The sequence below is a fragment of the Pleurodeles waltl genome, chromosome 4_1 (assembly GCF_031143425.1).
Source record: "Pleurodeles waltl isolate 20211129_DDA chromosome 4_1, aPleWal1.hap1.20221129, whole genome shotgun sequence".
NCBI lineage: Eukaryota > Metazoa > Chordata > Amphibia > Caudata > Salamandridae > Pleurodeles > Pleurodeles waltl.
The window spans coordinates 71994703-72011410 of NC_090442.1; the positions used below are offsets into that span (position 1 = coordinate 71994703).

The following is a 16708-nucleotide window of genomic DNA, read 5'->3' on the forward strand; positions in this document are numbered from 1 at the left end:
TAGAGTAGTCCTGGGGTCCCTCCTGAGGTGTTGGATCTCCACCAGCCGAGTCGGGGTCGCCGGGTGCAGTGTTGCAAGTCTCACGCTTCTTGCGGGGAGCTTGCAGGGTTCTTTCAAAGCTGCTGGAAACAAAGTTGCAGCCTTTCTTGGAGCAGGTCCGCTGTCCTCGGGAGTTTCTTGTCTTTTCGAAGCAGGGGCAGTCCTCAGAGGATGTCGAGGTCGCTGGTCCCTTTGGAAGGCGTCGCTGGAGCAGGATCTTTGGAAGGCAGGAGACAGGCTGGTGCGTTTCTGGAGCCAAGGCAGTTGTCGTCTTCTGGTCTTCCGCTGCAGGGGTTTTCAGCTAGGCAGTCCTTCTTCTTGTAGTTGCAGGAATCTAATTTTCTAGGGTTCAGGGTAGCCCTTAAATACTAAATTTAAGGGCGTGTTTAGGTCTGGGGGGTTAGTAGCCAATGGCTACTAGCCCTTAGGGTGGGTACACCCTCTTTGTGCCTCCTCCCAAGGGGAGGGGGTCACAATCCTAACCCTATTGGGGGAATCCTCCATCTGCAAGATGGAGGATTTCTAAAAGTTAGTCACCTCAGCTCAGGACACCTTAGGGGCTGTCCTGACTGGCCAGTGACTCCTCCTTGTTGCTTTCTTTGTTCCCTCCAGCCTTGCCGCCAAAAGTGGGGGCCGTGGCCGGAGGGGGCGGGCAACTCCACTAAGCTGGAGTGCCCTGCTGGGCTGTGACAAAGGGGTGAGCCTTTGAGGCTCACCGCCAGGTGTTACAGCTCCTGCCTGGGGGAGGTGTTAGCATCTCCACCCAGTGCAGGCTTTGTTACTGGCCTCAGAGTGACAAAGGCACTCTCTCCATGGGGCCAGCAACATGTCTCTAGTGTGGCAGGCTGCTGGAACCAGTCAGCCTACACAGATAGTTGGTTAAGTTTCAGGGGGCACCTCTAAGGTGCCCTCTGTGGTGTATTTTACAATAAAATGTACACTGGCATCAGTGTGCATTTATTGTGCTGAGAAGTTTGATACCAAACTTCCCAGTTTTCAGTGTAGCCATTAGGGTGCTGTGGAGTTCGTGTAAAACAGACTCCCAGACCATATACTCTTATGGCTACCCTGCACTTACAATGTCTAAGGTTTTGCTTAGACACTGTAGGGGCACAGTGCTCATGCACTGGTACCCTCACCTATGGTATAGTGCACCCTGCCTTAGGGCTGTAAGGCCTGCTAGAGGGGTGTCTTACCTATACTGCATAGGCAGTTAGAGGCTGGCATGGCACCCTGAGGGGAGTGCCATGTTGACTTACTCATTTTGTTCTCACTAGCACACACAGGCTTGTAAGCAGTGTGTCTGTGCTGAGGGAGGGGTCTCTAGGGTGGCATAATACATGCTGCAGCCCTTAGAGACCTTCCCTGGCATCAGGGCCCTTGGTACCAGAGGTACCAGTTACAAGGGACTTATCTGGCTGCCAGGGTGTGCCAATTGTGGGATCAATGGTACATTTTAGGTGAAAGAACACTGGTGCTGGGGCCTGGTTAGCAGGGTCCCAGCACACTTCTCAGTCAAGTCAGCATCAGTATCAGGCAAAAAGTGGGGGGGTAACTGCAACAGGGAGCCATTTCTTTACACCTATGCATTCTTGTACTCTACAGTTTCTCTCATGGAGGGTTGCTTTCTTAGTAGAAATAACTTCTTTAGAAGAGTTAGTGAGATTTGAGCGTTCACTGTAGAAAACCCTTTGTTTCAAATCCATAAAGACAAATTAGTACTTAGAACAAATCCAAAATTCCTACTGAAGGTAGTTTTAACTTTTTATAAGTCAGTGGAATTTCTAGTCTTCTTTGCACCACCAGATTTATTTGCTGAAAGAGCTCTACACACCCTTGATGTTAGGAGCTCTGATGTACTACATAGAGAGAACAAAAGATTTTAGAAAATAAAGACAACTCTTTGTAGCATTTTCAGAACCTCACAAAAGTAATCCTGTTTCAAAAAATGGATTAAAGTAAATTCAGACTTGCTATTTTAAGGCTAAAACACAGCTACCAGTAGCTCCTAAAGCAAATTCAACTAGGACAAAAAGGAGCTTCAATGGCAGTCTTAGGGAACATACCAATAGCAGATATATGTAAAGCTGCTACATGGTCTACACGACACACATTTACTAAACACTACTGTGTAGACTTGTTAGCTCGCCAGCAAGCAAATGTTGGACAGGCAGTATTTCAGACATTATTTCAAGCTACTCCAACTCTTACAGGCTGACCACTGCTTACTTTGGAGAGGACTTCTTTACAGTCTATGCAAAGCATGTGTATCTACAGCTACACATGCCTTCGAATGGAAAATGTTACTTACCCAGTAGACATCTGTTCGTGGCATGTAGTGCTGTAGATTCACATGCGCCCTCCCACCTCCCCGGAAGCCTGTAGCCGTTGCAGTACAATATATTGTACATATGTGTTCGATGGCATGTGTATCTTCAGGTACATATGCTTTTGCACATCCCGCCATCTAGTGTTGGGCTCGGAGTGTTACAAGTTGTTTTTCTTGGAAGAAGTCTTTTTGAGTCACGAGATCGAGGGACTCCTCCCCTTTCGGCTCCATTGCGCATGGGAGTCGATTCCATCTTAGATTGTTTTCTTTCCGCCATCGGGTTCGGACGTGTTCCTTTTCGCTCCGCGCTTCGGAAAGTTAGTAAAAATCTCGGAAAATTCGACGGTATTGTTTGCGTTCGGAATCGGGTTAGTTACAACAGATCAACACCGAATTTGGAAGAGCTCCGGTGGCCCTTCGGGGTTTTCGATTCCCCGACTGGGCCTGATCGGCCTGACCACGTGTGTCTTCAAGGCTAATGGAACGGACCCCATTCCGCTTCTGCCCCGAATGCCACAACAAGTATCCTTATACAGATCAGCATCTGGTCTGTAATTTGTGTCTGTCTCCAGAACACAAGGAGGATACTTGTGAGGCCTGTCGAGCATTTCGGTCCAGAAAGACTTTAAGGGACCGAAGAGCAAGAAGACTACAGATGGCGTCGGTGCCGACAGGACAAAAACAGATGGAAGAGGAAGCCTTCTCCAGCGAGGATTCTGACTGAAGAGGTCGAACCTGAACAGACGCCGAAAACCGTGAGTAAGACGTCGATACACAACTCACGCAAAGACCATAAAAGCCCAGGGGACGCCACCGCCGGCAGGCCATGGCTTAACCCGAAAAATAGGTGACCGAGCATCTGCACCGAAAAAGGGCATGCATGTGTCGAAGTCATCCGACTCTGGTCGAGATACCGGCACAGAGCAGACTCGACCCCGAGACACTGGGTCAGAGCAATCTCGGCACTGAGAGAGCAGCACAGAGGCAAGTCGGCACCGAGAGATCACGACGCCAAAGAGCAAAAAAGTGGCGTCTGAGCCGAAAAAGGCAGCCAAAAAGGTTTCGGTACCGAAACATCCGGCCTCGGAACCAAAAACAAGTTCCTACACAGAGGAACAAGGCCTGTCCTCACAAATGCAAACACATAGATTTGGACAGGAACTAGAGTCAATGGAGCCAGATTACACACAAAGAAGGCTCCACATCCAAAAAGAAACAGGGAAGATCAGTTCTCTCCCTCCTATTCGGATGAAACGGAAACTTGCCTTTCAAGAGAAAGACAAGCAGCCACAGGCAAAGGTGGCTAAACAAGTAACCCCGCCACCATCTCCACAACGCTCTCCACAGCCATCACCGGTAGCCACTCCACCAATGATGCAATCCCCAACTCATACAGGGATGAGTCAGGATGATCCAGACGCGTGGGATCTTTATGATGCGCCAGTGTCCGATAACAGTCCCGACTGTTATCCAGCCAGACCGTCCCCACCTGAGGACTCTACCGCCTACACACAGGTGGTGTCAAGGGCAGCGGCGTTTCATAATGTTAACCTGCATACAGAGCCAATTGAAGACGACTTTCTATTTAACACACTATCGTCCACACATAGCCAGTACCAGAGCCTCCGCCTGCTACCTGGAATGCTAAAACGCTCCAAACAAGTGTTTGAAGAGCCTGTCAAAGGAAGGGCAATAACTCCAAGGGTGGAGAAAAAATATAAACCGCCACCAACAGACCCTGTGTACATCACACAACAGTTAACACCAGACTCTGTGGTAGTAGGTGCAGCACGCAAGAGGGCGAACTCGCACACCTCAGGAGACGCACCACCTCCAGACAAGGAGAGTCGTAAGTTCGATGCAGCTGGGAAAAGAGTGGCAGCACAAGCAGCCAACCAGTGGCGCATTGCCAATTCACAAGCCTTGTTGGCGAGATATGACAGGGCTCATTGGGCCGAAATGCAACATTTTATAGAACATTTGCCCAAGGAGTTTCAAAAAAGAGCGCAACAAGTGGTAGAGGAAGGACAGTGTATCTCGAACAATCAGATACGGTCAGCAATGGATGCAGCAGACACACCTGCTAGGACTGTCAATACAGCAGTATTAATAAGGAGACATGCATGGCTGCGTACATCTGGATTCAAGCCGGAAATACAACAAGCCGTGCTGAATATGCCATTTAACGGACAGCAGTTGTTTGGGCCGGAGGTGGACACTGCTATCGAGAAACTTTAAAAAGACACTGATACGGCCAAAGCCATGGGTGCACTCTACTCCCCATAGAGCAGAGGCACATTTCGAAGATCACAATTTCGAGGGGGGTTTCGAGGACAAAGCACTGAACCCACAACCTCACAAACAAGTCCCACTTATCAGAGCGAATACCAGCGGGGAACTTTTCGGGGACAATATAGAGGGGGACAATTCCCAAAGAATAGAGGGAAGTTCCAAAGTCCCAAAACTCCACAAAACAAACAGTGACTTACATGTCACAAATCCCCAACACATAACACCATTGGGGGGGGGGGGGAGACTAACCAAGTTCTACAAAAACTGGGAGGAAATAACAACAGACACGTTGGTCCTAGCCATTATCCAACATGGTTATTGCATAGAATTTCTAGAATTCCCTCCAAATGTCCCACCGAAAACACACGTCAAAACAACACATAGATCTTCTACAACTAGAAGTTCAGGCGTTGTTGCAAAAAGATGCAATAGAGTTAGTACCAATTCATCAGAGAGGAAGAGGAGTCTACTCACTGTACTTTCTCATACCCAAAAAAGACAAAACTCTAAGACCTATATTAGATCTCAGAACATTAAATATCTACATCAAATCAGATCACTTTCACATGGTGACACTGCAGGACGTAATCCCATTGCTCAAACAACAAGATTACATGACAACACTAGACCTAAAGGATGTGTACTTCCATATACCGATACATCCTTCACACAGAAAGTACTTAAGGTTTGTATTCCAAAGGGTACATTACCATTCAAAGTGTTGCCATTCGGGATAACAACTGCGCCAAGGGTTTTTACAAAATGCCTGGCAGTAGTGGCTGCTCATATCAGAAGACAGCAAATACATGTGTTCCCGTACCTAGACGATTGGTTAATAAAAACCAACATGCAGGAACGGTGCTCACAACACACAAAGTATGTCATAGAAACCCTTCACAAACTAGTTTTCTCACTCAACAAGTCACACCTTCAGCCGTGTCAAGTACAACAATACTTAGGAGCAACAATCAACACAACAAAAGGGATTGCCACTCCAAGTCCACAAAGGGTACAAGCATTTTACAATGTAATACAGGCCATGCACCCAAAACAAAAGGTACAGGTCAAAATAGTGATGAAACTACTAGGCATGATGTCCTCATGCATAGCCATTGTCCCAAACGCAAGATTGCACATGCGGCCTGTAGGAAGTTGGCTCTGTATGTGCTATTTCAAAGTAAGGAATAGCATGCACAGAGTCCAAGGGTTCCCCTTAGAGGTAAGATAGTGGCAAAAAGAGATAATACTAATGCTCTATTTTGTGGTAGTGAGGTCGAGCAGTAGGCTTATCAAAGGAGTAGTGTTAAGCATTTGTTGTACATACACACAGGCAATAAATGAGGAACACACACTCAGAGACAAATCCAGCCAATAGGTTTTGTTATAGAAAAATATATTTTCTTAGTTTATTTTAAGAACCACAGGTTCAAATTCTACATGTAATATCTCATTTGAAAGGTATTGCAGGTAAGTACTTTAGGAACTTTGAATAATCACAGTAGCGTATATACTTTTTTACATAAAACACAATAAGCTGTTTTAAAAGTGGACACAGTGCAATTTTCACAGTTCCTGGGGGAGGTAAAGTATTGTTATTTTTAGCAGGTAAGTAAATCACTTACAGGTCACAGTTTTGGGTCCAAGGTAGCCCACCGTTGGGGGTTCAGAGCAACCCCAAAGTTACCACACCAGCAGCTCAGGGCCGGTCAGGTGCAGAGGTCAAAGAGGTGCCCAAAACACATAGGCTTCAATGGAGAGAAGGGGGTGCCCCGGTTCCAGTCTGCCAGCAGGTAAGTACCCGCGTCTTCGGAGGGCAGACCAGGGGGGTTTTGTAGGGCACCGGGGGGGGGACAAGTCAGCACAAAAAGTACACCCTCAGCAGCGCGGGGGCGGCCGGGTGCAGTGTGCAAACATGCGTCGGGTTTTCAATGGTTTTCAATGAGAGACCAAGGTGTCTCTTCAGCAGTGCAGGCAGGCAAAGGGGGGGCTCCTCGGGGTAGCCACCACCTGGGCAAGGGAGAGGGCCTCCTGGGGGTCACTCCTGCACAGAAGTTCCGTTCCTTCAGGTGCTGGGGGCTGCGGGTGCAGGGTCTTTTCCAGCCGTCGGGACTTTAGGTTCAGGCAGTCGCGGTCAGGGGGAGCCTCGGGATTCCCTCTGCAGGCGTCGCTGTGGGGGCTCAGGGGGGACAACTTTGGTTACTCACGGACTCTGAGTCGCCGGAGGGTCCTCCCTGAGGTGTTGGTTCTCCACCAGTTGAGTCGGGGTCGCCGGGTGCAGTGTTGCAAGTCTCACGCTTCTTGCGGGGAGTTGCAGGGGTCTTTAAATCTGCTCCTTTGAAACAAAGTTGCAGTTCTTTTGGAGCAGTGCCGCTGTCCTCGGGAGCTTCTTGTCTTTCTTGAAGCAGGCCAGTCCTCTGAGGATTCAGAGGTCGCTGGTCCCTTGGGAAGCGTCGCTGGAGCAGGTTTCTTTGGAAGGCAGGAGACAGGCCGGTAAGTCTGGGGCCAAAGCAGTTGGTGTCTTCTTTTCTTCCTCTGCAGGGGTCTTTCAGCTCAGCAGTCCTCTTCTTCTTGTTAGTTGCAGGAATCTAAATTCTTAGGTTCAGGGGAGCCCTTAAATACTAAATTTAAGGGCGTGTTTAGGTCTGGGGGGTTTGTAGCCAATGGCTACTAGCCCTGAGGGTGGGTACACCCTCTTTGTGCCTCCTCCCAAGGGGAGGGGGTCACATTCCTATCCCTATTGGGGGAATCCTCCTTCTACAAGATGGAGGATTTCTAAAAGTCAGAGTCACCTCAGCTCAGGACACCTTAGGGGCTGTCCTGACTGGCCAGTGACTCCTCCTTGTTTTTCTCATTATCTCTCCTGGACTTGCCGCCAAAAGTGGGGGCTGGGTCAAGGAGGCGGGCATCTCCACTAGCTGGAGTGCCCTGGGGCATTGTAACACAAAGCTTGAGCCTTTGAGGCTCAATGCTAGGTGTTACAGTTCCTGCAGGGGGGAGGTGTGAAGCACCTCCACCCAGAGCAGGCTTTGTTTCTGTCCTCAGAGCGCACAAAGGCTCTCACCGCATGGGGTCAGAAACTCGTCTCTCAGCAGCAGGCTGGCAGAGACCAGTCAGTCCTGCACTGAACAATTGGGTAAAATACAGGGGGCATCTCTAAGATGCCCTCTGTGTGCATTTGTTAATAAATCCAACACTGGCATCAGTGTGGGTTTATTATTCTGAGGAGTTTGATCCTAAACTTCCCAGTATTCAGTGTAGCCATTATGGAGCTGTGGAGTTCGTTTTTGACAGACTCCCAGACCATATATTCTTATGGCTACCCTGCACTTACAATGTCTAAGGTTTCGTTTAGACACTGTAGGGGCATAGTGCTCATGCACCTATGCCCTCACCTGTTGTCTTAAGGCTGTAAGGTCTGCTAGAGGGGTGACTTACCTATGCCACAGGCAGTGTGAGGTTGGCATGGCACCCTGAGGGGAGTGCCATGTCGACTTAGTCATTTTCTCCCCACCAGCACACACAACCCTGGCAAGCAGTGTGTCTGTGCTGAGTGAGGGGTCCCTAGGGTGGCATAAGACATGCTGCAACCCTTAGAGACCTTCCCTGGCATCAGGGCCCTTGGTACCAGGGTTACCAGTTACAAGGGACTTACCTGGATGCCAGGGTTGTGCCAATTGTGGAGACAATGGTACATTTTAGGTGAAAGAACACTGGTGCTGGGGCCTGGTTAGCAGGGTCCCAGCACACTTCTCAGTCAAGTCAGCATCAGTATCAGGCAAAAAGTGGTGGGTAACTGCAACAGGGATCCATTTCTTTACACGGCCCTTACAACAATGCCTAGCATCACAATGGTCACAGGCACAGGGTCACCTTCAAGATCTAGTGTTGATAGACTGCCAAACATACACCTCGCTTCAATGGTGGAACACTATAAATTTAAACAAAGGGCGGCCTTTCCAAGACCCAGTGCCTCAATACGTAATAACGGATGCCTCAGTGATAGGGTGGGGAGCACACCTCAACCAACACAGCATCCAAGGACAATGGGACCCTCAACAGAGACAGTTTCACATAAATCACTTAGAATTACTGGCAGTATTTCTAGCGTTGAAATCTTTTCAACCGATAATAACACACAAACACATTCTTGTCAAAACAGACAACATGACAACGATGTATTATCTGAACAAACAGGGAGGAACACACTCAACACAGTTGTGTCTCCTGGCACAGAAAATTTGGCATTGGGCGATTCACAACCACATTCGCCTAATAGCGCAGTTCATTCCAGGAATTCAGAACCAGTTAGCAGACAATCTCTCTCGGGATCACCAACAGATCCACGAATGGGAGATTCAACCCCAAATACTAAACACTTACTTCCAAAAATGGGGAACACCACAAATAGATCTATTTGCAACAAAAGAAAACCCAAAATGCCAAAACGTTGCATCCAGGTACCCACAGGATCAGTCTCAGGGCAATGCGTTATGGATGAGTTGGTCAGGGATATTTGCATACGCTTTTCCCCTTCTCCCACTCCTTTCATATCTAGTAAACAAATTGAGTCAAAACAAACTCACTCATACTAATAGCACCAACTTGGGCAAGACAACCCTGGTACACAACACTACTAGACCTTTCAGTAATGCCTCATGTCAAACTGCCAAACAGACCAGATCTGTTAACTCAACACAAACAACAGATCAGACACCCAAATCCAGCATCACTGAATCTAGCAATTTGGCTCCTGAAATCTTAGAATTCGGACATCTAGACCTTTCACATGAATGTATGGAGGTCATAAAACAAGCTAGAAAACCTACAACAAGACATTGCTATGCGAATAAATGGAAACGATTTGTTTATTACTGCCATAATAATCAAATTCAACCCTTACACGCATCTGCAAAAGACATCGTAAGCTACTTACTGCACTTACAAAAGTCAAAGCTAGCTTTTTCATCCATTAAAATACATCTCACCTCAATTTCAGCTTATCTGCAAATTACGCATTCGACTTCACTCTTTAGGATCCCAGTCATAAAGGCTTTTATGGAGGGCCTAAAAAGAATTATACCACCAAGGACACCACCAGTTCCTTTGTGGAACCTCAACATTGTCTTAACACGGCTCATGGGTCCACCGTTTGAACCCATGCAATCATGTGAGATACAATATTTAACATGGAAAGTTGCGTTTCTCATTGCCATCCCATCTCTAAGAAGAGTAAGTGAAATACAGGCATTTACCATACAAGAACCCTTTATTCAAATACAAAAGCATAAAGTAGTTTTACGAACTAATCCAAAGTTCTTACCAAAAGTCATATCACCGTTTCAATTAAATCAAACTGTAGAATTACCAGTGTTCTTTCCAGAACCAGATTCTGTAGCTGAAAGAGCACTTCATACATTAGACATCAAAAGAGCTTTAATGTACTACATTGATAGAACAAAACAAATACGGAAAACAAAACTGTTCGTTGCTTTTCAAAAACCTCATACAGGGAATCCAATATCCAAACAAGGCATTGCCAGATGGATAGTTAAATGTATTCAATCCTATTATCTCAAAGCAAAAAGAGAACTGCCTATAACACCAAAGGCACATTCAACTAGGAAGAAAGGCGCTACTATGGCCTTTCTAGGAAACATTCCAGTGACTGAAATATGTAAGGCAGCCACATGGTCTACGCCTCATACGTTTACCAAACATTACTGCGTGGATGTGTTAACAACACAACAAGCCACATTAGGACAAGCAGTACTACGAACCTTATTTCAAACCACTTCAACTCCTACAGGCTGAGCCACCGCTTTTGGGGAGATAACTGCTTACTAGTCTATGCACAGCATGTGTATCTGCAGCTACACATGCCACCGAACGGAAAATGTCACTTACCCAGTGTACATCTGTTCGTGGCATTAGTCGCTGCAGATTCACATGCGCCCACCCGCCTCCCCGGGAGACTGTAGCAGTTTCAAAGTTGATCTTGAACATTTGTGAATTTGTAAATATATCACTTTAAACCACATTATGTACATACATATTTACTCCATTGCATGGGCACTATTACTATAATACACAACTCCTACCTCACCCTCTGCGGGGAAAACAATCTAAGATGGAGTCGACGCCCATGGCAATGGAGCCGAAAGGGGAGGAGTCCCTCGATCTCGTGACTCGAAAAGACTTCTTCGAAGAAAAACAACTTGTAACACTCCGAGCCCAACACTAGATGGCGGGATGTGCAAAGCATGTGAATCTGCAGCGTCTCATGCCACGAACAGATGTACACTGGGTAAGTGACATTTTCCATATACATTGCATGGACATCTAATTTCTTTACTATCTACATATACGTGTACACACTCTAACAAAGGGCTCGATGTCCATGTGCACTATCACCGAGAGGAGGAGTCACTCGATCTCGTGACTCAAACCTTCTTCGAAGAAAAGCAACTTGTAACACTCCGAGCCCAACTCTAGTAGGCGGACTTATGCAAAGCATGTGAATCCACAGCACTACGTGCCATGAACAGATGTCTACTGGGTAAGTAACATTTGCCTTTTGTTTCTTCATATTTCTCTCTCTCCAGCTGTCCTAAGACAAACCTTATCTCACACAAAATATAATTTTAAAAAATCATTGTTCTAGAGGAGTGTTCCTGCTTTTCTCTTGATTACTGTCTTTCCTCTCCCACAGGTTGTTATGGTGTCCCTCCTGAACAGGCTACAGTGGACTGGCTATGTTCCAGATGTGCAGAAAATGCACTGACGGAGGTAATCCCAGAAACGCTTGAGGCACTGGTAAAGAAAGGATATGAGGTGTTGCACTGTTACTGGCCAGTGTGCAGTTTCAGTGTGCAAGCGAATGTCACATAGCATTTGTGGTTAAAGTAAAATTTATTTTATGTTGCATACGTTCGCCATCAAGACTGTTAGCCTAACCCTTCCCCGGTGTTGTACTGCTCCTCTTTACTCAAAACAAACCTGAATGTAGTGTACAGAGCTAGACAAATGAGCCATTGTCCGATGCCAGCTATTGCTTGGGCCCTTCCTCTGTTGGCAAGAAAGTCTTCACCACTGCTGGAGTCTTCTTTGGAAAAGCGTTCCAGCCCTGCCCCTGAACATTTTGTGGCTTAGTCTGCGCTTTTGTCCTGTAAGCCTAACATTCCTTTCAGCATGCAGGTACACTACGTTTTTATCCTATGGGGTATAGTACTTCATCCTTGCTCTCGATCATCATGTGCAGGGCTTGAGATGTGCTTTTTAAAGAATAATAGTGCACTGCTCTATTAGGTTTTAAGGTGCAGGATATTAGGTGTGTAGGAAGCTGGCCTGGTGTGTGGTGGACACCTATGGTGTCTACCCCTTATACCAGGTCCAGGCAACCCCTATTAGTTAGTGAGACAATGTCTAGGAAGCCAGGGCTCTCTAGTGGTAGCTGGGGATGAGCAGCCAAGATTTATCTAGGAGGAGTGTAAAGCACTTGCAATACGACTGTAGTCACACAGCACTTACACGCATGAAGGGAACCACACAGTGTTACAAAAATAAATGTACTTTACTACAGTAGCACTGAAGTAGATTACTTATAAGCAGTTCCCCAACTGGAGGCAGTCCCCCAGCTGGAAGTATATAATGTTTGATGGCATGTGTAGCTGCAGATACACATGCTTTGCATACGTCCACCATCTAGTGTTGGGCTAGGAGTGTTACAAGTTGTTTTTCTTCGAAGAAGGTTTTCAAGTCACAAGATCGAGTGACTCCTCTCAGTGATACTGCGCATGGGCGTTGAGTCCCTTGTTAAATTGTTTGCGTCTCCTCCTCCTACAACAAAGAGAAAATTGACTTTCCAAGAGACTGTAGAAGCTGGGCCTCCACCTGCTAAAATATTTAAGCAAAAGGAGAAACCAAAGGTACTACAACAGCCTTCACCACCACATTCTCCTTTACTTCCTGCTTCTCCACTACCATTACTCTGCCACCACCATCTTCACCTACATAATTTTCTCCCCTATCCCCTGTCTCAACACATGGGGATGATTTAGATGATACTCATCGGGATATAGATCCATGGAACTTATGATTCAGATCCCATATCTTCTAATGATTCTGATTTATACCCTGCTAGCCCATCTCCATCTGAAGATACCACTGCATACAATCAGGTGATCGCTAGGGCAGCTGCATATCACACGTGCAGTTGCATACAGATCCCACTGAGGATGACTTCTTATTTAATACATTAACATCTACTCACAAAGAGTATCAATCTCTACCTATGCTCCCAGGCATGCCTAAACATGCTGACAACATTTTCAAAGAACCAGTGAAGTCTATAATCATCACACCAAGGGTAGACAAAAAGTATAAACCTGTATCTTCAGATCCACTTTTTATTAGAGCCCAATTACCACCTGACTTCATAGTCGTCAGTGCAGAAAGGAAAAGGGCAAATAGACAATCCACAGGGGATGCTCCTCCCCCAGACAAGGAGATTCATAAATTTGACGCAGCTGGGAAAAGGGTAGCAACTGAAGCTGTTAATCACTGGAGGATTGCGAATTCTCAAGCACTGTTAGCAAGATATGACAGAGCTCATTGTGATTAGATGGAGGAGTTCTTACAGTACCTTACACCAGAAAAGGGCACAGTAGATAGTAACAGAGGGGCAGGCTATCTCTAATAGTCAAATCAGATCTGCAGTAGATGCAGCAGACACAGCAGCAAGGGGTATCAATACCAGTGTGATTATTAGAAGGCACTCATGGTTAGGAACTTCAGGGTTCAAACCAGAAATAAAACGGGCAGTGCTAAATATGCCTTTTGATAAGCAACACTTATTTAGCCCAGAAGTAGATACCACCATAGAAAAGCTGAAAAAAGACTGTGATACAGCTAAAGCTATGGGTGCCCTTTACACTGTCCCTACTCTGGGAACTTTTCGTAGGCCCCAGTTTAGCAGTGGCTTTAAACCATCAACCTCCGAGCCAGCCACATTTTTATAACAGAGGCTCTTTCAGAGGCTCTTACAAAGGAAATAACTTTAAATGTAGAGATAAATCAACCACCCCAAGAGGTTCCTCCACCTCAACCAAACAGTGTCTTTTTATGCATCCCCACAGAGCATACATTTCCTGTGGGAGGAAGACTGGAAAATGTCTACCAACAATGGCACAGCATTACAACAGATCAATGGGTGCCATCAATAATCAAACATGGGTATTGTCTAGAACTCATCTCTACTCCCCCAAACAGTCCCCCTCGCAAACACAGACTTTCTCTGAAACATCAAAATTGATTAAAACATGATGTACAATCACTTCTACTCAGAGGTGCCATAGAGATGGTGTAGGAAGTTGGCTCTGTACATACTATCTTAAAGTGAGAGATAGTGTGCACAGAATCCAAGGGTTCCTCTTAGAGGTTGATAGTGGCAAAATTAGATAATTCTAATGCTCTATTTTGTGGTAGTGTGGTCAAGCAGTAGGCTTATCAGAGAGTAGTGTTAAGCATTTGTTGTACACACACATGCAATAAATGAGGAACACACACCCAAAGACTTAACTCCGGGCCAATAGTTTTTATATAGAAAAATATATTTTCTTAATTTATTTTAGAACCTCAAGATTTGAAGTAAATACATAAAATGCAAGGTACTCCACACAGGTAAGTAAGGAACTTTGAATTAGAGCAGTAACATACACAGTATAGGTTAAAATGTCAATAAGCTATTTTAAAAGTGGACACTGCAATCAACAGTTCCTGGGGGAGGTAAGTGAGGTAAGTAAAGCACTTGCAAGTTCAGATCATAGACAGCCCACCGCTGGGGGTTCAAGGCAACCCCAAAGTCACTGCACCAGCAACACAGGGCCGGTCAGGTGCAGAGGTCAAAGGAGGGCCCAAAACACATAGGCGCCTATGGAGAACGGGGGTGCTCCAGTTCCAGTCTGCCAACAGGTAAGTACCTGCATCTTCGAAGGGCAGACCAGGGGGGTTTTGTAGAGCACTGGGGGGGACACAAACAGGCACACAAAACACACCCTAAGCGGCACAGGGGCGGCTGGGTGCAGTGTGCTTAGTAGGCGTCTGGTTTTCTGTAGAAATCAATGGAGGGACCCAGGGGGTCACTCTGGCGATACTGGGGGGCTTCTCGTGCCAGCCACTGACTGGGCTAGGCAGAGGGCCGCCTGATGATCACTCCTGCACTGGAGTTCGGTTCCTTTCGGTCCTGGGGGCTGGGGGTGCAGTGCTTGGTCCAGACGTCGGGTTCTTTGTCCCAGGCAGTTGCGGTCAGGGGGGAGCCTCTGGATCCTTTCTGCAGGCGTCACTGTGGGGGAGCAGGGGGGTCGTCTCAGGTTATTCACGGGGTCGCAGTCGCCTGGGAGTCCTCTCTGCAGTGTTGATTCTCTGGAGCTCGAGCCGGGGGCGTCGGGTGCATAGGGTGGGAAGAGTGAGTTCTTTAAGAGTTGTTTCAAAGTTGCCAAAATGTTGCTGTAGGTGAACAGTGCCGCTGTTCTCCGGAGTTTCTTGGTCTTTCGGTTCAGGGCAGTCCTCTGAGGCTTCAGAGGTCGCTGGTCCCTGTCGGATGCATAGCTGTGCAGGTTCTTTGAGTCTGGAGACAGGCCGGTAGGGCTGGGGCCAAGTCAGTTGTCGTCTTCATCATCTCTGCAGGGCTTTCAGGTCAGCAGTCCTTCTTTGTGTATGTTACAGGAATCTGATTTCCTGGGTTCAGGGTCACCCCTAAATACTAAATTTAGGGGGGGTTTAGGTCAGGAGGGCAGTAGCCAATGGCTACTGTCCTGGAGGGTGGCTACACCCTTTTTGTGCCTCCTCCCTGAGGGAAGGGGGGTACATCCCTAATCCTATTGGGGGAATCCTCCAAACTCAAGATGGAGGATTTCTAAAGGCAGGGGTCACCTCAGCTCAGGACACCTTAGGGGCTGTCCTGACTGGTGGGTGACTCCTCCTTGTTTTTCTCATTATCTCCTTCGGCCTTGCCGCCAAAAGTGGGGGCAGTGGCCGGAGGGGCGGGCATCTCCACTAGCTGGGATGCCCTGGGTTGCTGTAACAAAAGGCATGAGCCTTTGAGGCTCACCGCAAGTTCCTGCAGGGGGAGGTGAGAAGCACCTCCACCCAGTGCAGGCTTTGTTCCTGGCCACAGAGGGACAAAGGCACTCTCCCCATGTGGCCAGAAACTCGTCTGGTTGTGGCAGGCTGGCAGAAACTGGTCAGCCTAGCACTAGGAGTCTGACTGGTATTCAGGGGGCATCTCCAAGATGCCCTCTTGGTGCATTTTACAAAAATTCCTCACTAGCATCAGTGTGTATTTAGTGTGTTGAGAAGTTTGATACCAAACTTCTCAGTTTTCAGTGTAGCCATTATGGAACTGTGGAGTTCGTGTTTGACAAACTCCCAGACTATGTACTCTTATGGCTACCCTGCACTTACAATGTCTAAGGTTTTGCTTAGACACTGTAGGGGCATAGTGCTCATGCACATATGCCCTCACCTGTGGTATAGTACACCCTGCCTTAGGGCTGTAAGGCCTGCTAGAGGGGTGACTTACCTATGCCACAGGCAGTGAGGGGAGTGCCATGTCGACTTAGTCATTTTCTCCCCACCAGCACACACAAGCTGTGAAGCAGTGTGCATGTGCTGAGTGAGGGGTCCCTAGGGTGGCATAAGGCATGCTGCAGCCCTTAGAGACCTTCCCTGGCATCATGGCCCTTGTTCCCAGGGGTACCAGTTACAAGGGACTTACCCTAGTGCCAGGGTTGTGCCAATTGTGGAGACAAAGTTACAGTTTAGGGAAAGAACACTGGTGCTGGGGCCTGGTTAGCAGGGTCCCAGCACACTTTCAAATGATAACTTAGCATCAGCAAAGGCAAAAAGTTAGGGGGTAACCATGCCAAGGAGGCATTTCCTCACAGAGAGGGTGCTGCCTCCCTCTTCCAAAGGAAATCCTTTGTTCTGCCTTCCTGTGCTTCAGTTGTTCAAGCAGCAGGAGGGCAGACCCCCATCTGTAGATGGCACCAG

The 16708-nt window shown here is 47.3% G+C and overlaps 1 protein-coding gene across 1 annotated transcript in view; it reads left to right on the forward strand.

Moving 5' to 3' along the window:
• KDM4A (lysine demethylase 4A) overlaps positions 1-16708 on the forward strand; it is a 460608-nt gene that overhangs the window by 356803 nt on the left and 87097 nt on the right. Inside the window, exon 16 of the mRNA XM_069227816.1 lies at positions 11370-11446. Within this exon, the coding sequence (XP_069083917.1) occupies positions 11370-11446 (77 nt within the window). The remainder of the gene's footprint in view (positions 1-11369; positions 11447-16708) is intronic.